The sequence below is a fragment of the Lepidochelys olivacea genome, assembly GCF_965140295.1.
Source record: "Lepidochelys olivacea isolate rLepOli2 genome assembly, chromosome: 1".
In the NCBI taxonomy this organism is placed as follows: domain Eukaryota; kingdom Metazoa; phylum Chordata; order Testudines; family Cheloniidae; genus Lepidochelys; species Lepidochelys olivacea.
Window position 1 is genome coordinate 56,886,229 of NC_140411.1, and position 27,971 is coordinate 56,914,199.

General features: G+C 45.3%; 1 protein-coding gene across 4 annotated transcripts in view; it reads right to left on the bottom strand.

The window, feature by feature from the left end:
- Positions 1 to 10,662: 10,662 nt before the first annotated feature.
- The window catches only part of THSD1 (thrombospondin type 1 domain containing 1), a 31,163-nt gene continuing 13,854 nt past the window's right edge, over positions 10,663 to 27,971 (bottom strand). For 3 of the 4 annotated variants that reach the window (XM_084639424.1, XM_084639425.1, XM_084639426.1), the window contains 3 exons: positions 25,973 to 26,935; positions 17,788 to 17,946; positions 10,663 to 13,692 (listed from right to left, as the gene is read on the bottom strand). In XM_084639424.1, the coding sequence (XP_084495550.1) occupies positions 12,296 to 13,692; positions 17,788 to 17,946; positions 25,973 to 26,935 (2,519 nt within the window). In that variant the 3' untranslated portion in view covers positions 10,663 to 12,295. The remainder of the gene's footprint in view (positions 13,693 to 17,787; positions 17,947 to 25,972; positions 26,936 to 27,971) is intronic. The other variant, XM_084639427.1, reaches the window with a different exon arrangement.

A 27,971-nucleotide genomic window follows, 5' to 3' on the forward strand; every position in this document is an offset into this window, starting at 1 on the left:
ATGCTCCAGGACAAAGCTACCAGCAGGTGCTTGCACACATCAAGAAGCTGAAAATCAATTTCAGTGCCAAAAAGCCAGTGCTGTCCTGGCCCAGAAAGTCACGGGACACCCAACAGCCACTCTCTGACACTAGAACATTTAAATAAGAGTTTAAAATAATGTAATCAAAAGTATAAACCAGATATTTGCTTTAGAAGATGACCTTGCACAGGAGGGGATGCGGGAAGATGTACCTGATCACAGAGAGAGAGGGCGCTAGATGGAACCCTGTAGTACTTTGTGGTGTTCCCTGCAAAATCTTGTACAAGTCCCAGAAAGGGTTTCAGAATATGTCTACACAGCAATAAAAAAACCAAACCCAGGGCAGCACATTTCAGAGCCCAGGTCAACTGACTTGGGCTTGCAGGGCTTGCACGGCAGGGCTAAAAATCACAGTGTACACTTTCCCGCTCAGGCTGCATCCCAAGCTCTGACACCCTCCCGCCCTTACTGGGTTTCAGAGCCAAGGCTCCAGCCCAACCCACCATGAACAGCTACACTGCTAGTTTTTAGCCCCGCAGGGCAAGTCTGAGTCAGTTGACCTAGCCTCTGCAACTCGCTGCTGTGGGTCTTTTTTTGCAGTGTAGCCATACCCTCAGTATAGACACATTTTTCTTAATACAAGTTGAAAAGTCCCACTGGTCAGGTACCTATTTGCTCTGAGCTAGACAGCTGGACTCAGGCACTTCCCAGGGTAAGTTATGCAAATTGTTGCCACAGGGTGTCAGACTGCTGTTCACAGTGGAGCTTTGTTGCATCACCTGCAGCATTTTCTCTGGTGCCACAGGAGCACCTGCTTTGGGAGGCTCAATGAGCCAAATGCAGGCCTTCAAGTAGCTATTTCAGCACTGCAAGTTCTAAAATCCACAGATCGCACCACTGCAGGGACAATGATTTACATTGACACACAACTGGTAAATAGCTGAAGCAGTAAACACTCTAAAAGCCTGATCTCGAGCCCAGTGAAGTCTGTAGAAAGCCTTTCATTATTAATGTTAATGAGCTTTGGATTGGGCCCGAATATTGGGTGTGTTTTAAAAATCTAGGCTGGCCGTTTACAGTGGCTAGTTCAAAGGTGGCAGGTTTGTATAATTTTTGGTGGTGCCCAGAACCCACCCCTGCCCAAACTCTGCCTCCCCCAAACTCCGCCCCCGCCCCCCGCCCAAGGCTCTGGGAGGGATTTTTGGGTGGGGGAGGTCTGGAGTGCAGGCCCTAGGGTGGGGCAGGGGATTGGGGTGCAAGGTGCAGGTTCTGGGAGGGAGTTTGGGGATGGGAGTGGGTGCAGTGGGAGGAGGTACAGGGGTGTGGGGTGTGGCTGCAGATGAGGGGTTTGGGGTGTGGGAGGGGGGCTCAGGGTGAGAGTAGGAGTGTGGGGGGTGAGGGCTCTGGGACTAGGGGGTTTGGGGTGTTAGAGAGGCTCAGAGCTGGGACAGAGGGTTGGAGTGCAGGGGGATGAGGGCTCTGAATGAGACTGGGGATAAGGTGTTTGGGGTGCTGGAGGGGCTCAGGGCTAGGGTAGAGGGTTGAGGATGTGTGGGGGGGGGGTGAAAGCTCTGGCTGGGGGTGTGGGCTCTGGGGTGGGGCAGGGCTGGGGAGGAGTATGGGGTGCAGGCAGGCTGCTCCAGGACAGGGGCCAGAGAGGAGGACTCCCCCCAGCCCTTTCCCTGCCAGCAGCAGCGAGCGCTGGGGGAGGAGTCCCCCTTTCCCGCCCCCTGAGCAGCACACTCACCCCCACCACTGTCACTGCATGTGCTCCTAGGGCCCCTCTCAGGTCCAGGAATCTCCCTTGCCCCCCCGCCCCCCGTGGTGGGGGCCAGGGGGTGCTGCGTGCGCCTCCTCCTCTCCTGCTGCGCCTCACTGTAGCCTCAGTGGGGGTGAGAGATGGGGGTCCTGAGCTGGTGGAGGGTCCCGCCGGAAAAGGGAAGGGTCTGAGGTGGAAAGGCAGGGTCAGTCAGTCTGCCCTGACAATGAAGTGGGGGGGGGCACTAGGACTTGGAGGCAGCATGGAGCTGCTCGGAAGAGGCCGAGGCAGGGATGTTCTGCTGCGGGGCCCGGGTAGGTGCGTGGGGGTAGCAAGCAGGGGCCGGCATAGGTGCCGCGTGTGGGGGACACCCAGCCCCAAATATTGGTGGAGCTGGGCCCCTGGGCTCTGAATATTGCTGGTGCCAAGGCACCACGTGGAGATACAACTCGCCGCCCCTGGGCTAGTTAATATAAAAACTGGTCCTGACGCTCTGCTACACAGATTAACTCACCAAAGCCCACTCCTGAAACGGGCCGAACATTCCCAACACAGCATGCTGGAACAGGCTCTGAGCAAACAGTGACTCACCTCACATAAGTCAGACCTGCCCTCACTGCAGCAGCTGGGCAGAGGTAACACAGCCAAATGATGCTATTTGAGTAAGCAGGGAAAGTTTAACCACCTACAACTAAATCCTGAACAACTCACTCACTATACTATAGCAATGAGCCACACCAGGCTGTCCGTTAGCAGGCTATCTGTGCATGCCATGGGTGTGTCCGCCTCATGCCTTCGGCAACCCACTGCCCTACTAATGCACATCTGATGACATTATTGCGCTATCCTTTTAAATTGTTTTCTCTTAAAGAAAATACCAATGCCTTAAAACATTATGTCTCCTTGCATGCTGAAAAGTAGCTCCTAGTAAAAGGCTCCGCCAAACTAGGCTGGAGAAGGATATAAATATAATTTCTCCCTTCTAATCGGAACATACTGATTGTGAGTTCATTTTCTCTCACTCTCTCATTCTCTCTCTCTCTAGCCCTAGTTCAGAGAAGACTCTCTGAACTCTTTGGACCCTTGTCCCTCCTCCTGCCCCCGATTCTCCGGATCCTGGCTGACACTTCCTCAGCAATTTGTTGCCACGCAATCCCTTTATAACTCATATTTTACTGTACAAATGGTGGTCCTGATTCTGCAATGCACAAAGCCTGGACAATCCCATGTGCCTGTGCAGGGCCCCACTGAAGTCAGTGGGGCTCTATGAAAGTGTAGGGATCTGCCTGCACATTGTAAATTGCAGGATCTGAGCCTATATTTGGAATATTGAGCATTTCCGAATTTAGCTTTTCACTGGAATGTGGATTACAGGTTACCAGGGGATGAGCTGCTGAAAGGGAAGCCTGGTACTATGAGGACAGGGTAGTTTAAAATTGTCAGGTCTCACTCCCCTACCCCAAACCCTCCCTTTTCAGCCCCCATCTGAGGCTTCTTTTATTTTCTTTGTTTCCTCCATTAATGTTGTCATAAATATAAAGGGAAGGGTAAACCCCTTTGAAATCCCTCCTGGCCAGGGGAAAGCTCCTCTCACCTGTAAAGGGTTAAGAAGCTAAAGGTAACCTCGCTGGCACCTGACCAAAATGACCAATGAGGAGACAAGATACTTTCAAAAGCTGGGAGGAGGGAGAGAAACAAAGGGTCTGTGTCTGTCTGTAGTCGTCTTGGCCAGGGACAGAACAGGAATGGAGTCTTAGAACTTTTAGTAAGTAATCTAGCTAGGTATGTGTTAGATTATGATTTCTTTAAATGGCTGAGAAAAGAATTGTGCTGAATAGAATAACTATTTCTGTCTGTGTATCTTTTTTGTAACTTAAGGTTTTGCCTAGAGGGGTTCTCTATGTTTTTGAATCTAATTACCCTGTAAGATATCTACCATCCTGATTTTACAGGGGGGATTTCTTTATTTCTATTTACTTCTATTTTTTATTAAAAGTCTTCTTGTAAAACACTGAATGCTTTTTCATTGTTCTCAGATCCAAGGGTCTGGGTCTGTAGTCACCTAGGCAAATTGGTGAGGCTTTTTACCAAACCTTGTCCAGGAAGTGGGGCGCAAGGTTTTGGGAAGTATTTTGGGGGGAAGGACGTGTCCAAACAGCTCTTCCCCAGTAACCAGTATTAGTTTGGTGGTGGTAGCGGCCAGTCCAAGGATAACGGGGGTAATATTTTGTACCTTGGGGAAGTTTTGACCTAAGCTGGTAAAGATAAGCTTAGGAGGTTTTTCATGCAGGTCCCCACATCTGTACCCTAGAGTTCAGAGTGGGGGAGGAACCGTGACATGGTGGCACAGTGGTGGGATTAACCTGAAATCATTTTGAGATCCAGTTGAGATTTTTTGAACTAGAAATACAGATTTTAAAAAGGAATTTTTAGGAAGTCCAGAAAGCAGCTTTGAAACTGAAAGCAGCTTGGTTTCTCTCTGCTTTGTGGCCAAGCAGAGACAAAAGGGGATTATCTTGTGAATTGCAGGTTTTCTTTGCCTGGAGGCAGGGTACTTAACTCCTGCAGGGAAATTCACAGTCTTCCAACCCAGAGGTTTTTTTTTTCTTTTCTTCCTAAAAGTAAATAGGGGGTGTGTGCTCTACCCATTTGCCTGGAGACAAAAGTGGCAGGGTTTTTTTTTAGGATTTTGATTTTTTTTTTATTTTACAAGGAGCACAGGTTTGAAAAGAAATTTTTTTTTTCTTTGGGCTGGGTAAGCAGGTTTCCAAGTAGTTGGAGGTTTTTTGCTTTAATTTGGGCCCAGAGCAGAGACAAGGGAATTGTCTTTTTCTGTAGGCTGACAATCACTATCAGAGAATAGGTATTCTATTCCAGCACAGCAAAATTTTACAGCCAAGTTTTGTTTGTTTATTTCTAAACCTCGGGTGTAAAGTTAGTTAAAAACAGAGAGGTTAGAATGGCCAAATCCTCGGCTCGACTACAGCTGGAATTAGCCAAATTTCAGGCTGAGGAAAAACAAAGGGAACATGAAAGACAGATAGAACTCATGCGGCTGGAGAAGGAGGTACAGGAGGCTGCCCACAAGAGGGAAATGGAGGCAAGGAAGCATGTGGAGGAGATGGAGAGGATAAAGGCCCAGCAGAATATACCAACAAACCCTAGCAATCCTTCTCCAGGTACCACTTCCCATCCCAGAAAGTTCCCCACCTACAAGGCAGGTGATGATACTGAGGCCTTCTTAGAAAACTTCGAAAGGGCCTGCCTTGGGTACAACATCTCTACTGACCAATACATGGTAGAGCTGAGGCCGCAGCTCAGTGGACCCTTAGCTGAGGTGGCAGCTGAAATGCCTAAAGAACATATGAACAAGTATGAACTGTTTAAATCCAAGGCGAGAGTCAGAATGGGGATAACACACGAGCGGTCTCGTCGGAGGTTCCGAGCCCTAAGGTGGAAACCAGACATGTCATTTACCCGACATGCCTACCACATTGTGAAACATTGGGATGCCTGGATATCAGGAGCAAGTGTTGAATCTCCAGTAAATTTGCCCTTCCTAATGCAAATGGAACAATTCTTAGAGGGTGTTCCTGAGGAAATAGAAAGATACATCCTAGATGGGAAACCCAAAACTGTAATCGAGGCAGGAGAGATTGGAGCCAGATGGGTGGAGGTGGCAGAGAAGAAGAAAACTGGTCGCAGTTGGAGCGGAGACCAGAAGGGACCACCCCAGACCACACCCTATTACCTGGGGCCGTCCAAAGCCCCACCTACCTCCCAAAGAACCCTCCAGACCCCTTATCGTCCCACCACCCCGTTCTCCAGCAACCCACCTCGCCCCGGTGACCCGTCAGCTGGACGATGTTTTAAATGTAACGACCTGGGGCATGTAAAGGCCAACTGCCCCAAGAACCCCAACAGATTACAGTTCATTGCACCGGAATCACACCAGAGGTCCACAGGCCCAGATACCTCCCAGATACCCTTGGAGCGGAGGGAAACTGTGAGTGTGGGTGGGAAGAAGGTCACCGCGTGGAGGGACACCGGAGCACAAGTGTCAGCTATCCATGCTTCCTTAGTGGACCCCAATTTAATCAACCCAGAGATCCAAGTGACGATTCAACCCTTCAAGTCCAACTCTTTCAATTTGCCTACAGCCAAGTTGCCTGTCCAGTACAAGGGCTGGTCAGGAATGTGGACTTTTGCAGTCTATGATGATTATCCCATCCCCATGCTGTTGGGGGAAGACTTGGCCAATCACGTGAAGCAGGCCAAGAGGGTGGGAACGGTCATCCGCAGCCAGGCTAAACAAGCCGTGAGGCCTAGCTCTGTTCCGGAAACTTCTATCAGGGCCCGGTCAGAGGTGATGGACCCGGACCCCAGGCCAATGTCTGCAACAGCAGTAGTGGATCCAGTCCCAGAGACCCAGACGGAACCAGTCCCAGAACCGGAACCAGCCAAACAACCAACACCAGACCCCATGCCAGCACTGAATCCAGTACTTGCAACCTCAACACCAGAGGGCCCCACCGAACCTGAACTGGCAGCAGCCGATAACCCTACACAAGAGGCTCAGCCGGAGCCTGAATCCCAACATAGTGCACCAGCGGAGAGCGGTTCACAGTCAACAGAAACAGCTCCATCCCCTATATCGCTTCCAGAGGGACCAAGCCTATGTCCCCAATCCAATGAGGAACTGATGTCTCCAGCATCAAGGGAACAGTTCCAGACCGAACAGGAAGCAGATGAAAGCCTCCAGAGAGCGTGGACGGCGGCACGGAGCAACCCACCGCCTCTCAGCTCTTCTAATCGATCCAGGTTTGTGGTAGAAAGAGGACTTTTATACAAGGAAACTCTTTCTGGGGGACACCAGGAAGACTGGCATCCTCAGAGACAGTTGGTAGTTCCAACTAAATACCGGGCCAAGCTCTTGAGCTTAGCCCATGATCACCCTAGTGGCCATGCTGGGGTGAACAGGACCAAAGACCGTTTAGGGGGGTCATTCCACTGGGAGGGAATGGGCAAGGATGTTTCTACCTATGTCCAGTCTTGTGAGGTGTGCCAAAGAGTGGGAAAACCCCAAGACCAGGTCAAAGCCCCTCTACAACCACTCCCCATCATTGAAGTTCCATTTCAGCGAGTAGCTGTGGATATTCTGGGTCCTTTTCCGAAAAAGACACCCAGAGGAAAGCAGTACATACTGACTTTCATGGATTTTGCCACCCGATGGCCGGAAGCAGTAGCTCTAAGCAACACCAGGGCTAAAAGTGTGTGTCAGGCACTAGCAGACATTTTTGCCAGGGTAGGTTGGCCCTCCGACATCCTCACAGATGCAGGGACTAATTTCCTGGCAGGAACTATGAAAAACCTTTGGGAAGCTCATGGGGTAAATCACTTGGTTGCCACTCCTTACCACCATCAAACAAATGGCATGGTGGAGAAGTTTAATGGAACTTTGGGGGCCATGATACGTAAATTCGTAAATGAGCACTCCAATGATTGGGACCTAGTGTTGCAGCAGTTGCTCTTTGCCTACAGAGCTGTACCACATCCCAGTTTAGGGTTTTCCCCATTTGAACTTGTATATGGCCGTGAGGTTAAGGGGCCATTGCAGTTGGTGAAGCAGCAATGGGAGGGATTTACACCTTCTCCAGGAACTAACATTCTGGACTTTGTAACCAACCTACAAAACACCCTCCGAACCTCTTTAGCCCTTGCTAGAGAAAACTTACAGGATGCTCAAAAAGAGCAAAAAGCCTGGTATGATAAACATGCCAGAGAGCGTTCCTTCAAAGTAGGAGACCAGGTCATGGTCTTAAAGGCGCTCCAGGCCCATAAAATGGAAGCATCGTGGGAAGGGCCATTCGTGGTCCAGGAGCGCCTGGGAGCTGTTAATTATCTCATAGCATTCCCCACCTCCAACCGAAAGCCTAAGGTGTATCATATTAATTCTCTAAAGCCCTTTTATTCCAGAGAATTAAAGGTTTGTCAGTTTACAGCCCAGGGAGGAGACGACGCTGAGTGGCCTGAAGGTGTCTATTACGAAGGGAAATGTGCTGGTGGTGTGGAAGAGGTGAACCTCTCCATGACCCTTGGGCGTATGCAGCGACAGCAGATCCAGGAGCTGTGCACTAGCTACGCGCCAACGTTCTCAGCCACCCCAGGACTGACTGAACGGGCATACCACTCCATTGACACAGGTAATGCTCACCCAATTAGGGTCCACCCTTACCGGGTGTCTCCTCAAGCTAAAACTGCTATAGAACGGGAGATCCAGGATATGTTACAGATGGGTGTAATCCTCCCCTCTGAAAGTGCATGGGCATCTCCAGTGGTTCTAGTTCCCAAACCAGATGGGGAAATACGTTTTTGCGTGGACTACCGTAAGCTAAATGCTGTAACTCGCCCAGACAACTATCCCATGCCACGCACAGATGAACTATTAGAGAAACTGGGACGGGCCCAGTTCATCTCTACCTTGGACTTAACCAAGGGGTACTGGCAGGTACCGCTAGATGAATCTGCCAAGGAAAGGTCAGCCTTCATCACACATCTCGGGCTGTATGAATTTAATGTACTCCCTTTCGGGCTGCGAAATGCACCCGCCACTTTCCAAAGACTTGTAGATGGTCTCCTAGTGGGATTAGGAAAATATGCAGTCGCCTACCTTGACGATGTGGCCATATTTTCGGATTCCTGGGCAGACCACCTGGAACATCTACAAAAAGTCCTTGAGCGCATAAGGGAGGCAGGACTAACTGTTAAGGCTAAGAAGTGTCAAATAGGCCTAAACAGAGTGACTTACCTTGGACACCAGGTGGGTCAAGGAACTATCAGCCCCCTACAGGCCAAAGTGGATGCTATCCAAAAGTGGCCTGTCCCAAAGTCAAAGAAACAGGTTCAATCCTTCTTAGGCTTGGCCGGTTATTACAGACGATTTGTACCGCACTACAGCCAAATCGCTGCCCCACTGACAGACCTAACCAAAAAGAAACAGCCAAATGCTGTTCAGTGGACCGGAAAGTGTCAGAAGGCCTTTAACAAGCTTAAAGCGACACTCATGTCTGACCCTGTACTAAGGGCCCCAGACTTTGACAAACCGTTCCTAGTAACCACAGATGCATCCGAGCGTGGTGTGGGAGCAGTTTTAATGCAGAAAGGACCTGATCAAGAATTCCACCCTGTAGTGTTTCTCAGCAAAAAACTGTCTGAGAGGGAAAGCAACTGGTCAGTCACTGAAAAAGAATGTTACGCCATTGTCTACGCTCTGGAAAAGCTATGCCCATATGTTTGGGGACGGCGTTTCCACCTGCAAACCGACCATGCTGCACTGAAGTGGCTTCACACCGTCAAGGAAACTAACAAAAAACTTCTTCGGTGGAGTTTAGCTCTCCAAGATTTTGATTTCGACATCCAACACATCTCAGGAGCTTCTAACAAAGGGGCTGATGCACTCTCCCGTGAAAGTTTCCCAGAATCAACTGGTTAAAATCGTCCTTGAGATGTGGAAAATATTGTTAGTCTTTATGTACTTGGTAGTATATTTAGAGATGCATGTGTCTTATTAACTCTGTTTTTCCTAGAGCTCCAGGAAGAAATCCCAGCCAGTGTTTCACCCTAGCTGAGATTTGGGGGGCGTGTCATAAATATAAAGGGAAGGGTAAACCCCTTTGAAATCCCTCCTGGCCAGGGGAAAGCTCCTCTCACCTGTAAAGGGTTAAGAAGCTAAAGGTAACCTCGCTGGCACCTGACCAAAATGACCAATGAGGAGACAAGATACTTTCAAAAGCTGGGAGGAGGGAGAGAAACAAAGGGTCTGTGTCTGTCTGTAGTCGTCTTGGCCAGGGACAGAACAGGAATGGAGTCTTAGAACTTTTAGTAAGTAATCTAGCTAGGTATGTGTTAGATTATGATTTCTTTAAATGGCTGAGAAAAGAATTGTGCTGAATAGAATAACTATTTCTGTCTGTGTATCTTTTTTGTAACTTAAGGTTTTGCCTAGAGGGGTTCTCTATGTTTTTGAATCTAATTACCCTGTAAGATATCTACCATCCTGATTTTACAGGGGGGATTTCTTTATTTCTATTTACTTCTATTTTTTATTAAAAGTCTTCTTGTAAAACACTGAATGCTTTTTCATTGTTCTCAGATCCAAGGGTCTGGGTCTGTGGTCACCTATGCAAATTGGTGAGGCTTTTTATCCAACATTTCCCAGGAAAGGGGGAGTGCAAGTGTTGGGAGGATTGTTCATTGTTCTTAAGATCCAAGGGTCTGGGTCTGTAGTCACCTAGGCAAATTGGTGAGGCTTTTTACCAAACCTTGTCCAGGAAGTGGGGTGCAAGGTTTTGGGAAGTATTTTGGGGGGAAGGACGCGTCCAAACAGCTCTTCCCCAGTAACCAGTATTAGTTTGGTGGTGGTAGCGGCCAGTCCAAGGATAACGGGGGTAATATTTTGTACCTTGGGGAAGTTTTGACCTAAGCTGGTAAAGATAAGCTTAGGAGGTTTTTCATGCAGGTCCCCACATCTGTACCCTAGAGTTCAGAGTGGGGGAGGAACCGTGACAAATGTATTCCTTCCACCTGTTTTCTCTATACCTCTGAAGAGTCTGTTATTCCAATAAATGGCTGGAGTAAAGAACCTGAGTCAAACTGGCTTGCCTGCCACTGTTTGCATCTCCAGTGTGTGCAGTGACTTCGCTAAAAGTGTTGAACAAGTGCAGCAGTGTCTAATCCCATTTGTTTAATATCCTCTGGTGAAATAAACACACCTACGGAGAAGGTTCTCCAGGAATCAACAGACATGGACAAGTTAATTTCCTTTTTCCTTTTGTTTGCAAAGTATATCTTAATTAAATAGCCATTTTGTTCCATGGGTTTTGTTCTTAATTTATTTGTATCTTGCTGTAGTATCTGTCAACTTGTTTAAGCAAAAATAAAAAGACAACATTTGTTAAGGAGAAAGAGCATTACAGTGAAGGAGAGAAGACAAGAGGTCTTTCACTGGCTTCTACAGGTGTGTAGAATACTGCAACAATAGTTTTTGCTAGTACTCAAATTTGTTAATGAATTGACCACACTAGCAACCCTCTTCTGTTTATTTTCTACAATGCTTTTCTGTTCCTTTCCACACGTTTGTGCAATCTCAAGCTTTCCTGGCACCCATAGTATCAGAAAGCAAATGGCGAAGTTTTGTTTGTGAGGAATCACAAAAAACAAATTGTAAACAAGTACTCATTCCAGAATTGCTCATGCTCTCCTCATCTAATCAGGGAACACAAAAAGCACCACATGACTTATCTGACCAGTTACAACCAATCAACACAGTTCAATAGTGTGATGGAGTGTGTCAATGCCGCACTGGGCAAGCAGGGGTTAACCAGTCACTTTGGACCCAAGAGGCCACGCCCTCTTGCCTCTGCTGCACATGCTCCAGTTGGAGGGAGTAGATAAAAGGGAACATCTCACACCAGTCCTGGCTGCTGGAGGAGGAAGATGGATGTGCATTGCTGGCTCCTGCTGAGGTACCGCCAGCCTTCCAGATTACAGAATCAAGTCTCCCTGACTAGATTACGAGGGATTCCTATCTATGGAGGCTGACTGAGATGTCAAGCCTCTGCCCGGGAGGACAAGCCCAAAGTGGTCTTAGAGGTAGGAAGTGACCAAGGGAATATATGGGGAGCTGATACTTGAATCCTAAAGAGGGAGACTGCAGGCTTCACAGGGCCCTGGGTCAGAACCTGGTGGAGCAGGGTGGGCTTGGCACTGACAAGTGGCTATTACTGCTAGAGACCCCAGCTATAGACTAGTTAGTCTGTCCCCTCCCACCTGGGGGCTGAAGCCCTGTTTGTGATTGTTTGCCACAGCCAGGAGGCTCAGGAGCTATAGACAGTTTGTCTGTTCAGTCCCTCCCTGTGGGCCAGAACCCCTGATTGTTTGTCTGGCCCAGCTGAGAGTCCTGATGACTGTGTGGTGGAGTGTATCAACGCCACACTGGGCAAGCCGGGGCACCCACCCTCCAATGGATGCACGGAGCCCCATGACAAATAGTAAATTTTAAAGATATGCTGAAAACTGTTTACAACCTAGGTTAAAAAACTTGTGAAACAATTCATTAAATAGTGTTGAACAACAGATGTTAGAGGATAACATGCTCTGCTGGTGGATGGTCCACAAGCAGAAAAAGAGGCTAAATTGACTGGATTCATGATTCAGTATAAATTATTCATTGAGCACTGCTCTTTTCAGTGCTCTATAAAATAAAATCTGTCCAATTTCCTCTGTGTCACACTATCATTTCCATTTGCTTTCCCGGGGGGGTGTATTGGACAAAACAATGACATCAAAGCACTTTCTAGTAATTAAAAAGGAATGCATGCTCACAAGTTAAGCCATAGGATTTCCCTCCTGCCCCAAACAGCTGGAACCTGGTTTCCATTATTGCTTTTATTATAAACCAACCGGTTTTGCAGCTCTTCTCTCACACCCCCGCCCTACAGTGTTGCAATGAGTCATTCAGATCACCAGTTTCTCAACACTTAAAGTACTTGTTTCATCTTCTTCATTTGAACCAAAATATCCAGGCAGGTCAATCATCCATTGCTCCGATTCTGTTAAGCCAAAAGAATTATTATTGTAAAAGGCAAATTCAGGGTCTGTGGGGAAGCTCTGGCATTTCTCCTTTCTGTACTGGAGAGGGCTTAGAGCACTGCCTTGCTGGTAATTATCTTTCAGAGTTGAGATGGGTTCTTTCCTCAAAGCTCCTCGATAGTTTGGTGAAGGGCCCCTCCTACTTCTGTTTGGCTCTGGTTTGTCAGCTCCTGCTACTTGGCCTGCAGGCTGACGGTCACTGATCAGATCCGGCCTCCTCACTGGAGGACCCCCTTTGTGCCGGTATTTTGTGCCATAGCTCAGTGGTTCACCAGTTAACAGAGTGCAAGGAGACTGGTCAAACTTTTCAGAACTTGGATCAGCATCTTTAGATGTCGGCCGGGACTTGTCTACCAGTGCCTGACCCCAAGTTCTGGTCCTGGAGCTATAAAGAGGAATCTGCCGTGAGGTAAGAGTGGACATGCTCCGTTCCCTATAGGGCCTGACCTTTTTAGTTTCATGGAAACTGGCTGTTCTTCTGAACTGTGGGTTTCTGTGACAGCCTCTCTCCAATGGCTCCCCTTTGTTATCTTGGTATTTCAGGTGAGCTCGTCTAATGAGGGTCTGACTAGGGCTTGTTACAGGATTGGCCTGTGACAGTACAGAGTCCACCCTAGAATTAGATTTTTCCCTAGGGAATTTGAGATGATTGACTGGCTGATCCAGAAATGGAGATTTGATCCTGAATTTGTGTGCAGCAGCCTCCTCCTGGTTTTCTGTGCCCAGGGGAAGCACAGCTGTGGCATCGATAACGGTGTCAGTCAGAGGCGTCTGAGATACATGATACACCTTTGTGGTTTCAGTCAGGCCTTTCTTCTTCATCTCTTTCAGCTGTTGCTGTGCAAGGCGATAGCTGAAAATTGGAGGGATTATTTTTTGAGCATTTGACTGAAAACTGTCACTGACAGAGGTGTCGTCGTCTTGAGCAAACTGAAGGCTCTTCCTGCAGGTCAAAGGTATGTTAACAGGCTCTCCAGCATGTGCTGGAGGTGCTTCGCTGCCCTCTGAAAAGCTCCCCCGTTGCTTGCCGGCTTGACAGATGTTTTCTTCATCCGAGTTTTTGTGGAAGCTGGGTGAATGGACAGAGTTATGGCGCACAGAGGTGCTGCACTTCTGAGCTCTGCAGAGCTTCCTCCACAGGGTGATGAGAACAGTGGCTAGGATTATGAACAAGCACAAGGAGATGCCAGTGATGGTGACTACGTTATTAGCTTTCTGGTCCTCTTGGTGCTGTACAGAAGGAGGGGGTGTAGGCTTTATAACTGTAACAAAGAGTGAACACATTCTGTTATCAATGTTGCATTTTCACTGGACATTTGGAGTTTTAGATAAGATACTTTACAATTAAGAAAAAGAATCAATGAATAAAATACATTAAATTGTCTATTTGCCAGCATGTCCCTTGCTCACATCTGTCTTCAGATAAAAGCGGATAAACTTTGGTTTGCGGCAGCAAATCCACCTACTTTATATTGAGGGCGCTGCAGACTTGCCTACCTTTTAAACTTCATTTGCTTACCTACCTTTGCTAGTCTCACCTCTTTTCATGATGCCAGAAGAATATTTTATACACCTGGCCCTAATGTTAGGTTTGAGTTTCACAAATCCAGTGAGAAGCTTTTTGCAAGAGTTGGCAGGGTTTCTATGAAAGGAGCAACCTCATAGAGGCAGTGTGACCAACTGGAGGGGATGTCAGGCTCTGCCATTGGTCTGCTAGCTGACCTTGGGCAAGTCACATCACTACCCGTGCCTCAGTTTCCTCATCTGTAAAACAGTGATAAAGATACTTGCCCTTTTTGGAATAGCACTTGGAAATCTACAGATGAAAAGTGCTATCTAGGAGTTAACAATTTGCTACTGGAATTGATATATTAGGTCAGCCTAGTGGCTGATTTTAGGGTTTGTGAAAGGTATTTGTTCCCCTCATGCCAGGCAGATCCCCGATGTGAAAGGTAAGTGGCTTGACAGCCCTGAGGTCTAGAGAGAAGATGGACAGCATAAGCAGTGGCAGCACAAATTTCCCCACCTTGCCCTGAGAATGTTTCTCAGACTCTCACCCAGCGTTTCACCTCTGAGTCAGACAACTGAGTATTCTCCATGCCCGTTCAGTTCTGGGCTAAGAAGGGGTCTTGGGTTTTTTAGTATTGATATTTGTCTGTTATGAACTGGAGATGGACTTTCAAGAGAAATCCTGGTAACAATACCTTGCACAGCTATAGTGAGGTTCTCAAAGCATTTTACAAACATTAATTAGGCCTCACAGCACACCTGGACAAGTATTATACCCATGTTACCAAAGAATAAACCAAGGTGCAGAGAGATTGATTTGCTGGTGACTTTGGGCAAAATCACTCAGAGAACCCCAAAATCCTGGCTCTGAATCTACTTTTCTAGCCATTAGACAATACTCCTTTTCTAGTTTCTATCTAGCTTAGCTTTCTATTTAGTGCCTGTTATCATGGTGTTCAAACACTAATTTCTTATAGGCCACTAAACAGTTTTCTGATGGTAATGTTCAATTGTTACTGCCCAGACCTGGACAGAAATCAGTTATCTAAAAGTGAAAGGCTCAGGTATCCCTTTACCAGTCCCTCACCCCATCCAGTATCCACTCTACGCATTTACATGTATGTTATGGAGTGTCCACCATATAAATTCCCAGAATGCTTTTCAGTGTTCCACAATGACTGCTCAACTAACTGCAGTGTACATGCAGAATTCATAGCTGCAGTCACCAAACCACATGTGTACTCCCAAATTCAGGAAAACACTTTTTCCTTCCCACGGCCTTGTAAAATGCCACCTGGATAATTAGCTTGTTATTTATACCATATTTTTGGCTCAACAGATCCATAAGGAATGCACCTGCAGTGTGGCATGGTCACTAATTCAGGAAGTCTAGCAGTTCATTTTAATAATAACTTGTACATTCATTTCCAGATGTAAAGTCAAAAAAGCTGTACTCAGTTGGTCACTAGAGGCTCGCTGTCTAAGTAGCACTACAAAATTCTTAGTCACACGGTGGGAGGTGTGGGGAAAGATGATGCCATCAGAAGAGAGCCAAATTCTGGTCTTGTTTAAGTGTGACTGTGGCTGTGATTGAAACCCCTGGAGTTACTCCAGATTTATACCAGTGGAAAAGAGAAGAATATGGATCTGAATGTTTTAGTTGTTGTTTTGCTTCTCTCCTCACTTTCTTTTCTCACTGCTGTTTGTTGATCTTTTCTATTTATTTATGCTTTCCCTCTTCAGCCCTTCCACCAGGGTTCCAACCCTCTGTGCTGGCTTCTGTTACACTTGCTCCATCTACTGGACTAACGAATACAAATACAATAATGCTGAAACAGACTCTCCTAGATGGACCAGAGTCACAGCAGAGGATGGTCTGACACTATTATTTACAGAACAAGGTCAGCAGTACCCAGAGCTGGAGCACAATGTGAAAACATCTTTTAAATTCTACACAAGATTAAATAATTCAGGCATAATTCTGTAGTGGCACAAATCTGATTTTGGAGCAGGAAGATCAGAAAACAAGTGTAAAGGTAATTTGGCAGGGACACAGTAAGCTAGTATAACTTGCATAGCTGAGACATTCTGTGGGTATACAAAATGGGTGCACATTGATTTATGCACGGAGGGGAAGAGTGTAGCAGGAACAATGTTTCAATGTTGATAAATGCAAAGTAATGCACACTGGAAAACATAATCCCAACTATACATATAAAATGATGGGGTCTAAATTGGCAGTTACCACTCAAGAAAGAGATCTTGGAGTCATTGTGGATAGTTCTCTGAAGACATCCACTCAATGTGCAGCAGCAGTCAAAAAAGCGAACAGAATGTTGGGAATCATTCAGAAAGGGATAGATAATAAGACAGAAAATATCTTGTTGCCTCTATATAAATCCATGGTACCCCCACATCTTGAATACTGTGTACAGATGTGGTCGCCCCATCTCAAAAAAGATATATTGGAATTGGAAAAGGTTCAGAAAAGGGCAACAAAAATGATTAGAGGTATGAAACGGCTACCACATGAGGAGAGATTAATAAGACTGGGACTTTTCAACTGGAAAAGAGACAACTAAGGGGAGCGGGGGGGGGAACATGATAGAGGTCTACAAAATCATGACTTGTGTGGAAAAAGTAAATAAGGAAGTGTTATTTACTCCTTCTCATAACACAAGAACTAGGAGTCCCCAAATGAAATTAATAGGCAGCAGGTTTAAAACAAACAAGAGGAAGTATTTCTTCACACAACGCACAGTCAACCTGTGGAACTCCTTGCCAGAGGATATTGTGAAAGCCAAGACTATAACAGGGTTCAAAAAAGAGGTCCATCAATGGCTATTGTCCAGGATGGCCAGGGATGGTGTCCCTAGCCTCTGTTTGCCAGAAGCTGGGAATGGGCAACTGGGGATGGATCACTTGATAATTATCTGTTCTGTTCATTCCCTCTGGGGCACCTGGCGTTGGTCACAGTTGGAAGACAGGATACTGGGCTAGAGGGACCTTTGGTCTGACCCAGTATGGCTGTTACGTTCTAAAGGAAGTGTAGCAGATGACTGTTACACTTGGGAGAGTGGGAGTCAATCTGGGTTTGCAGGCCCAGATAAAAATGCTAAGGGCTGACTAACAGGAAGTACTTAGCGTCTGACGCTGTCAGGTACCATATGGCGTGCTCTCTCTCTATATATATATCTATATATGGCTATACATATGGTTAATGTATTCTCAATCTGTTCCACACAAACTTCCAGTTTTATCATATTTGAAATAAATTTTCATTATTGGCAGTATATATATTTTTCATATATTTTGAAATACATTAAAAATCTCTCTCCTCTGTTCAGAAGCTAGTGATAAAGCTGGACTGTGTGTGACTCTTTACTGGCTTCCTTTGCCTGAGCAACTGTGACAGACTGAGCCAGCCCAGATTGATCCCTATTGTGACCAGTGACCTCTCCCGCAATACTCAACACCAATACTCCCTTCCTTGTTGGCAGATGTGATGCCAACGTGGAATCCACCTTCATGGTATGAGTGTCCCTGGACCAGCCATTCTGCCTGTATCTCTCTATCCCCAGCAAACACACAGATGGACAGTACTGCATAGGTTTTCATCAGCCAGTTGGTGGAATTTACTCCAGGGATCCTGGCCACAATGTAGTCAATGGGAGTTTTCCATTGACCTGAATGTGGCCAGGATTTCATCCCCAGTGACTAAGAAGTCACAAGAACTGGTTTAAATGCTTTAGTTTCTCAAACCTATTATAATATGCATTTTGTCTTTTTCCCAGAGAAAGCAGACGCATGTCAAGGAGAAAAGCTCTAAAGAAAGCAGGACCACATACTAGAACATTCCTCTAGAGAGCACAGCGAAGTCTCTTTTGGTGTCCCAACACAGCCTGGTTTTGCTGGCAGTGATGTAAGACATTCTCTGTGTCGCTCACGGACACCATCCCCACAGGTCACGCTGCAAGGACTCCAGGGCTGCCACAGGCTCCATGTTTCTGTGGATATGTGAGATCACAGCAATGAGGAATGCAGCCAGACTCATTTCATCTTACAGCAAAGCTTTCAACTATCCCTCCTTTATATAAAAACTGATCAACCCCAACTCTGCAATTATAACCCTGTAAAGTAAATAGCTACCGGGGCCTGCGCCTGCTCCCATTGGAGTCAGGGGCAATGCTTCCATCACCTCCCATGGCAGCAGGATTGCACTCCTACTCTGTTAACTAAGGCCAGCAGGATATGCCTTGTACAACAGCAAATGGAAATGAATCCACAAGTCTTTCTAACGACTTAGAAGTTTAGGCATTTATAGGGTCCAGTTCCTACCTTGTGTACGCTGGTTTTACATTAGCATAGCTATTGATTTCAGCGGGGTTACCCCTGATTTATACTGCTGGGAGAGGAGTCCGAGGCCCAAAGGGACTATTGAAAAAGCAGTGTTGGTTTCTCTCCTGTTATCTTCATAACACACAAATTATGTTGAACCACTAGTTTAACAGTTTTTTAGAAGTCCTAATCTTTTATTGTTTGAGGGGGCACTCAAGGAGTTTTAGGATGAAAATTTAAGTTTTTTTTAAGGGGGCAAGGTTCAAGGAAGAATGCATTTTCATTATTTTAAATGCAATGAAAGCAGTTTTTTGTTTGAATTTCAGTATCCTCTTGCTGTGTTCATAACTCAAACTTTACAGCACTGAGAATCCAGAAGCTGAAAGTGACCATGCCTGCCAACTTTTGAATGCTATAAATAACATTAGGAAAGAAAAATACAACACCCTTAAACACTAATAAAATTCATTAGTCCTGGTGTGATTTTTTTTTGGAGAGACAGAACAATGTGTGATAGATATCTTGGGATTGTCCCCATTAAATATTATTAGTTGGCTTATAGGAACTGATTTGAAATGGACCAGAAATAAAACCATTAAACTGACTATTTTCATTATTTAGGAGGAGTAAAATGCAAAAAGTAAAACTACATAAATGATGGGAAAGTAAATTAGGGTTTTCTTAATTCTCTGTAATAATTCTGGTGTTGCTATTACTAATACAGGTCATGAAATTTAGTTTTAATTACATGATTCTTAACCTTATAGTGTCCCTATGACTCTTGCTTTAACCCCTGATTCATGAACTGTTTACACAAATCTAAAGAATGTGGTTGTATGACAGAGATGGAGGTTATGGTACATTAGGTGTAGTATTGTTCATGCTGTGTTATTACTTGCAAAGGACCAAAGGGGAAAATGCAACTGTATTTAAATATGAGGCTTTTAACTGCTTTGGGCCCCAATCCTGTAAATACTTGCAAACATGCCAACATCAGTAAATGTACACAGGTGAGTAGTCCTATTGAACTCAGGGATTACTTACATGCTTGAAGTTACTCACATGCATAAATGATTGCAAGATTGGAGCCTTAGGTTATCAGCTTACTCTCTTTTATATGCCTCTGTGACAAGTGTGTCATGCATATGTGGGATACACCTTGGTTTTACCCCTGTTAATCTCATTCAGTTATAGGAACAGATACTGCAAGATGTTGAGCTCCCCAATTGCTGCTCACTTTAGTGGGAGATGAGGGTCAGATCACATGATCAGGCTCAGCGACTAAATAAAATACACACAATTTAAATCAAAGATATTTTCTAATTTCAGGCCCTCTCCTGTAAGGTACCAATTCTCCTCATCTCTGCAATGATTTCAGTAGGAGCCGAGAGTGCACAATTCCTTACAGAAGACACTTGGGTCTGAATCCACAAAAGGACCAGGGTAGTGCAATGCTGCACTTCACAACACTCTACTTTTAGGCACCTAGAAAATCACAGGAAGGACAAGGTAATCTGAAAAACCTGAGTTAAGTGCTCAGATTCCCCATACAATGAACTGGGAGAGACAGGTTTCAGAGTGGTAGCCATGTGAGTCTGTATCAGCAAAAACAATGAGTCCTTGTGGCACCTTAGAGTCTAACTAATTTATTTGGGCCTAAGCTGTTGTGGGCTAAAACCCTCTTCATCAGATGCATTGAGTGAAAAATACAGAGGAAGGTATAAACACACAGCACATGAAAAGATGGGAGTTGCCTTACCAAGTTTGGGGGGGCGGGGGGGGGGTCAGTGCTAACGAGCCAATTCATTTAATGTGGAAGTGGGCTATTCTCAAATGTTGACAAGAAGGGGTGAATAACAAGGGAGGAAAAATCACTTTTGTAGTGCTAATGAGGCAAATGTAATCAAGGTGGCCCATTTAAAACAGTTGACAAGAAGGTGTGAGTATCAGCAGGGGGAAATTAATTTTTGTAGTGACAGACACCTTAGAATGTAATCCGCAAAAGCCAGCCTGCGAGACAAGGAGCTGCCTACAGTAGCTAATGGGGAAATGCTGACAAGATGGATGTTTCCTAAACCCCTCCCCTCTCATGGAGTTAGATGCCTAATTCCAGGCTGTAGCGAGGCACCTATCTGTGCTGGCGATTCCCTACCAGGAACCTCTCTCCTGGAGTCAGGTGGGTTTGGTGTCTAAGCTGCTTCTTGCCAGAATGAGTGAGGTGCCTGCCTCATGCCACATAAGATGGCTGGAAGAGGTGGTGATACTGGTGCCACCCACCTTGCTGTTTTAGCCCCATGGTGAGAGCACTCGCCTGGGATGTGGAAGACACAGGTTCAATTCTCCCTCTGCCTGAGGAGGAGAACACTTTTGAACAGAGGTCTCCCTCCCTCCATCTCTTGGGAGCCTTCTCTAACGACTGAGCTAGGGGATATTCTGATATCAGGCCCCCTCCATCTCCCCTGCTGAAGCTCTTCCATTGTATATAAAAGCTTAGCATTGGGCCAGAGACAGAATGAGTCTAGAGTCTTGTGGATAGGGCACCCACCTGGGGAGGGGGAACCCCCAAAATCCAGCCCCCCCCTCCTCCAAAGACTAATCATTTATCCAAAGTGGAACAGCTTCAAGAGGAGAGATTGAGGGAGCCCCCTATAAGACTGTCCCATGGATCAGTGGTTAGAGTACTCTCGTGGGAGACCTCCGTGCAAATCATTTCTTCCACACAGGCAGAGAGGAATTGAACTTGTCTCCCATAGCCAGGCTGAGCGTTCTAACAAGCAGGGGTGAAAGTAAGTCTAGAGACTTACCAGTACGGGGCTGGGCTGGGGCCGGCTCTGGCCCCTGGAAGGGGCGGGGCTGGGGGAGGTCAGAGCCAGCCCCGGCCCATCCCGTACCAGCAAGTGCCTCCCTCCCCCTCCCTGGGGTAACAATAGCAGCTGGGGGTTCTGGCAGTGGTTTAAAGGGCCCAGGGCAGTAGTGGTGGCCAGAACCCTGGGCCCTTTAAATAGTCTCCAGAGCCCCCGCCACCGCTTCCCCAGGGCTCCGGGGACAGGGCTCCGGCTGCCGCTACCGCCCCGGGCCCTTTAAATCGCCGCCCCAGCCCCGCCGCCACTACCCCAGGGCTCCAGCAGCGGGGCTCTGGCAGCAATTTCAAGGGCCGGGGGCTCCAGCTGCTGCTGGGAGCTGCAGGCCCTTTAAATTGCGCCTGGGGAAGCCGATCCACCCCGGTACGGCGCACCGGCTCTTGCCAGTACACCGTACCGGGGCGTACCGGCTTCCTTTCACCTCTGGCTAAAAGTTACAAGGTGGGGAGGCAATGGCACCACCACCTTCTCCAGCCAGATTTTGAATGGGACCTGTCTACCAGATGGGGCCTTATGAGTGAGAGCGCTGGAGGAACACCCATCTTTTCCCCCAGGTTATGAATCGCTCCGGGGCTTAGACATGAGAGAGGTGTACACGCACCTAGAGTGGGGCAGCAGTACACGTGACCAGAGGTAGAAACTTAGGTGGTAAGGAACTTTTACAGCAGAAATTTAGGTGCCAAGTGAGTTAGGCACCTACAGGTTAGGGGGCAGCCTAGCGGGTGTTTCGTGAATCGCAGTGAAGCCTAAAAGCAGAGCGTAGGCACCTAAGTCTGGGGTTCAGGCTCCTAGGTACCTTTGTGGCTCTGGGCCTAAGCACCTTGCAGGTTTGGAGCTCACAATAATCAAAAAGTCTCTCATGGGAGGAAATTACTTCTGTGAAAGATAATAGTTTTAAGCTTCGAATCTTTCCTTACAATCTACTAGAATTACAAAAAACAAAGGAAAAAAGAAAGTAAAGCACAACTTATTTTTCTCCATGGACACAAAATCATTAAGACAAATGGATCTAAAGAGCCAGGGGAAAATCTTTACTACAGAAGAAGACACAGACTGTAAACTAACTGTTAAATGTGAATTTTAAATGTAAAATTGGGGAGCCTATCAACATGCAGGTGTTTAACTGATGAGTTAGACAATTTGAAACACATTGGCAATTCGGGAGTCATGAAAAACAAACACAAGTGAGTGACTGTTTTAATTGTTTTGTGTAGCATCTCTCTCCAATTGTGTGTTTCATTCTCAACTTGCAATGGGATGCTATAATATAGCATGTTATCCAACAGAACAATCAACTCAGATTAATTTTCCCACCCAAAATGACCCCTCTAAAAATTGTACATTCAGTGCTCTTGCAAAGTTATTGCAAGAAGTTAAGGGCTGTCCATATTAGTACATCACATCAGATGTATAAAAAACTTATCTGGAATATGGAGAGTAAGGACCTGCTCCTTCTCCTATTGATGTAAATGGGAACAGGATTGGGCCCTAAGAGACTTGGAAAGCAGGCATAGTTTTGTAGTAATGGAGCAGTCTTGCACATAAGATCTCTTTTCTAATACTGTCATAACTGGTTACTTTGAATTAATCTGCAAATTCTATTTTTATCCCAATTAAAACCACATCAGCTAAATGTGTCAGATATGGATTCAGGCTATAAAACTAGATGGTTCTCAGATCTTCCTAGGGATTAGAATACTCACAGAATAAGGGGGTTTGATTAATATAATCTTACTTACTCAGGGACCTGGTGGAACAAATTTAGATGGAACTTTACCCGTGTCTCATCCTTTTCCTAGATACTGCTCTTCTGCTCCCTTCCCTTGGTAACTACTGCCCCTTCTTATGGTGGCTCTGCCCCTGTTCCCTTTCACCCTTCTTTGGTAGCAGCTGTACTCTCAAGGTGCTACTAACCACCTTCTCCTTATCCCTTTGTATTGCTCACTAAGAACACTAGGGATCAAAATTGAGCCCTGATGTAAGAAAGCACAACTCTCATTGGATTTAATGGGAATTGCATGCAGGCTGAACTTATCCTCAGGTATAACTAAGTGTAATGGGGTGAAATTAAGACCAGAAAGGTCAAGAAAACCTTCCCAATTATGAGTGCTATTGATACTATTTTTGATTATTTTTAGTAGAGTAAAGCCCAGAAACGTCAAATGGGATCAGGACTAGAACATGGAATATTCTCTCAAGCAAATTGGTGAAAGCCTTGTTGCTTGGGACATTTTAAAAGAGTACTGGACAAAACACAGGAGAACATAGTGAAGAGAACAAACTTCCGGCGACCCAGGTAATGCATACACTGGCCTAACAGGAATTTTGTATCTCACACTTCTATGGTATAGAACCAAACTAGATAGATAGATTAGCTGGATGATTTTACTAAAATCAACAGAGAAGCAGTTAACTTTTGACATTTAAGGTGCTATCATTAAGCTTCAGAGTTAGCACCCCATTGAGATGAATAGTCAGAGTGGCCACACCCATCTGAGCTATTGTCTCACGGCCCCTCTCTTTGCAGGTTTAGGAAAACTGCACAACCTTGGTTCACATTTAAAAGGTTTATTTCACAACCTTAGACAGGATAGACTTTTTTTAAACAAACGCTGACATTGTTTAAAAATGGATGGGTCTGAGATGAGAGTACTGGAATGGCATTTTGGTCTGTTCAGGGTTACCTAGAGATCTGTATTTACTACTCAGAGGATGTATGAGGAACTCCCTCTTCACAGGCATCACTAATGCTCTTGGGTGCCACAGCATAAGAGATGCATTCTGTACCCTTCCACCCATAATGCAGCACAAGGTGACCTAATCTCCTTGGTATGGGGTCCAGGATCTCAAAGCCAGATCTGTGCTCAAACTGCCCATTGGGCCAGAATCACAAAAGGATAATAGGTTACTCTATTTCTTCTTCTACATCTTACAAAAGAAAAATATTAACACATCTGTCTTTATTTCACAAATGCAGTCTGTCATGGGATCAAGGTCTTTAGACACAACACAGTCCCAAGCCAGGCTGAAGCACAGCCAGATCATTCAGGAGAGGGGCTTCATGACAAAGTTCTGACTTGGAATGCCACTCCAGCTCATGCAGAAGCAGCAAAGATTTCCATCTTTGTACTGTCTTCAGATGGCTGCACCCTTCACAGAATAACTTGTGCATCTAGAATGCTGCCATGGGCCTTTGAAGTCCTGCAGACACTGCCACAAAGTCAGATGTCCTGCAGTCTAATTAATTTGAAGTTGACATTTTATTTACAGTTACGTGGTATAGGGTTGCTTTTATCCGCTCTGTACAAGTAACTTGTCAGTCACTTACATAAATCCTTTCTTCACATGTGTAGCCTGATTCTTTCTGCTGGAGCTCATAAATACATTACTATAGTGAAAGCAAAGGCTACAAAGCAAATTGCAGGGAGTCATAACAAAGTGAATCCCACAAAATAAAACAGAAATAATGGGCACTGGAATGTATCTGTCTGACTCGATACTTATATAGACCACAGAACTGTAGCATCCAAGCACCTAGGTAGGGGAAAGAAATATAAATAATCTTTCTCCTTCTTCTAGCTATGGAAGAATTGCCTTGATTAATGAATGAATTTTTTAAATGTTTTGTGTGTGTCAGACACAGAGTAATGAGGGAAACTGAAGTTGATGAGATGAGTTTTCCATGCAGTGAGCGTAGAAGTAATTTTCAGGCTATACACTGGTAACTGAAAAGTTAGTAGTTTTACTTCATTCTGTTTTGTAGGTTTTAAAACAGCATAGCAGCACAACTGTAATTAAGCCACAGACAGTATAGCATCTCCTTACTTTATGAAGGACTGAAATTATAAAGCTCGTGTTAATTTTAGAGACTGTCAATCTATGAGGAGCTCTAAAATTCCAGTTTTGTCACTTCAACACACAAGAGAAGACAGAGGAAACATTCGTTCAAGAGACTGTTAAAATTAGGGATGGGCCAGAATCGGAAGCTCTAATCTAAAACACTTTGAATTTTGTGGGAGTGACAATTGGTTATATCCCTGGATTTGAATCTGACCTATGAATTTGATTCCAGGTCAGGTCCAAAACTAGAACGATCTCATTTTCACATTGTGGACTAGGATCAACAGAAACTGCACAATAGCTCATGAGAATGGAGTGGCGTCTGTCCCTGGGTTATCCTTGAACATAAACCACCCGCAAAACCCCATCCCCATCTAAACACCACCTCCTTAGCCAGTCTCTAGTTACAACTGCCCTCCATGAATCAGTAGTGATTTTGACACTCACCTCTCCCCTCCATGATACTGTGAGCACTACCAAACCTGGGATTCCAATCTACCATTCCCAACTGAAAGACTGCCAAAGAAACCTATGAGCTATGCACCCAGGAGAGAGTTCTTCCATCATGGCCAAATCCTGATCACATTAGCAAAACTCCCAGTAATTTCAAATGGGCGCGAAATTGGCCCCTAGCCACTATAGCAGTTTCTCATGTAATTCTTTGCGATTACCAGATTTTAGTTCCTATTGGGACTAGATATCCAGATAATCCACTGGCATGGCAGGTTTGGACTCGTGGTTAGAGTACCTCTAATGTAGTGGTGACATTAAACCATTGCAGTACCACCTGTTATCAACTATCCTGGTGTATCTGTTCACACACAAACAGAATTTTATTCCATCAGCAGTTAATCATGACTTATTTTGTCTGGTGCTATGAGACTCAAAAAGCTACAACTTCATCAATCCAGGTTATCATCCTTATTGACAATATAGAAGGATGGTCATTTTCCTACAGGGTTTCTAATTAAAGACGGAAAATGTCAATACAAACCTATATTCCTTCGGATCACCATACATTCCTTAACTCTTGGGGGCGATTGGCTTTGGCTTGAAATGTCAAAAAGTTCAAAGCAATATTTATTTTTCCCCATGTCAAACAAAGTGCAGTTAAATTCTGTTCTGTTGCTCCCTGGGCGTAGGACATTTTCATCTAGCCACATCGTTCTTTCACCAGGACGTCTGAGAGCTTCCTTATACACAGCAACCTTCCCATTGATGGCCATGCATGGAGGGGAGACAATAAACACCAGAATGGACGACTTGCACATCACTTCTGGTGCCACCACTAACTTGTATCCAAATTTGTGGATGAGGTCTATGGGCCCTGTTGAGGTGATGACTGAGTTGGTCTCCAATGATTTCAGTAACACAGTGACATACATGTCTTGATCAATAGGTGGGCAGTCAAACTCAACCCACTGGGATCCAGAGAGAAAGATTCCTTTGGTAGTTCGCATTCCCAATGCCTCATCAGAGCTTAATCTTCCTAGTTCATAAAGGCTGTTGGTGAATATCACGTCCAATGAAACCACTCTCTCATTCATAGCACACAGTTGTTTGTTCGTGAAAAGTCCAACCTGAAGGAAACTCCTGAGCGCCTCAGAGGTCCTGTTCAAGTCAATGTGAAATACAGGCCATTCCACACTTAGGAGGGTGCTCCCACCCCTCCAGTGGATTTCAGTGCCATTATCAATCTCAGAGATCATTCTGAACCAATAGTCCCCAGCACTCTTGAAATAGAAACATTCAAACCCTACCATTCCCTGTAACTGGCTTGGTGGAAGCTGTTTTTTTGCAATCGTCTGGTTGGTGCTGGCATTCAGCAGTAGGATGGATACATTCTTTGCTGTCACATTACCATTGACAAAGTACTGAAAATCAACAGACACTGTGTCGTTACTTAAGGCTACATGACACGGTCGCTCCAAGAGGAGATATTCCATTTCACCAAGAACTGAAAGAAAACAGTTTCACAAGATTGTTAATAAGCAAAAAGAAAAGTGAATACCACACATTTCATTAATATTATGGACAATCAGCTGCTTTAAGAAGTGGTGCCCAATCCTTTCAAAGCAAATGAATCAATTTAGTCGAGTAAGACCTTGGCTATACCAACTGGCGCTCACCCCTTTCCATTCATGCAGAGCTGTGGTTTGGAGCAAGTCAAGCTCCATCAGAAATTACAGTGTGCACAACGGGAAGAGCAGAGAACATCAGTCACACAAGCCTGAAGTATCAGAGCAGGTGATGTCTAGCAGCAATTGGAAACCACTGCTTTACAATTAATAACCATTTTATTTATAAAGCTTAATTACAGGACAACCTTACAGAAAAGATCCCTTAAAAATTCATATCTTAGTTATGAAGGCCTTTTGTAGTTCCCAACTTTAAAATCTATCAAGCAAAAGTAATCTGAGGTCCCACTTCTGAATTATCCTTCTTTATCTTTTATTCAAAATCAAGATCTCTCCCAGCTTCACAATGTCCTGCTGCTGTTCCACTTACTTTTACTATAATGAAAAAAAATAGAATTGGAGTTTCTAAAAGCAGAAGTGTAGAAAATACCACCCAAGTTATACAAATTAACAATACTATATGATGCTTTTTGAAGCCACTTTTCATACTGCTAGTTTACAAATCTTTCATAGAATCATAGAAGTGTAGCATTGGAAGGGACCTCAAGAAGTCTTCTAGTCCAGTCCCCTGCACTCAAGGCAGGACTAAGAATTATCTAGACCATCCTGACAGGTGTTTGTCTAACCTGCTCTTAAAAACCTCCAATGACAGAGATTCCACAACCACCCTAGGCAATTTATTCCAGTGCTTAACTCCCCTGACATTTAGGAAGTTTTTCCTAATGTCCAACCTAAACCTCCCTTGCTGCAATTTAAGCCCCTTGCTTCTTGTCCTATCCTCAGAGGTTAAGAACAACAATTTTTCTCCCTCCTCCTTGTGAAAAACCTTTCATGTATTTGAAAACTGTTATCATG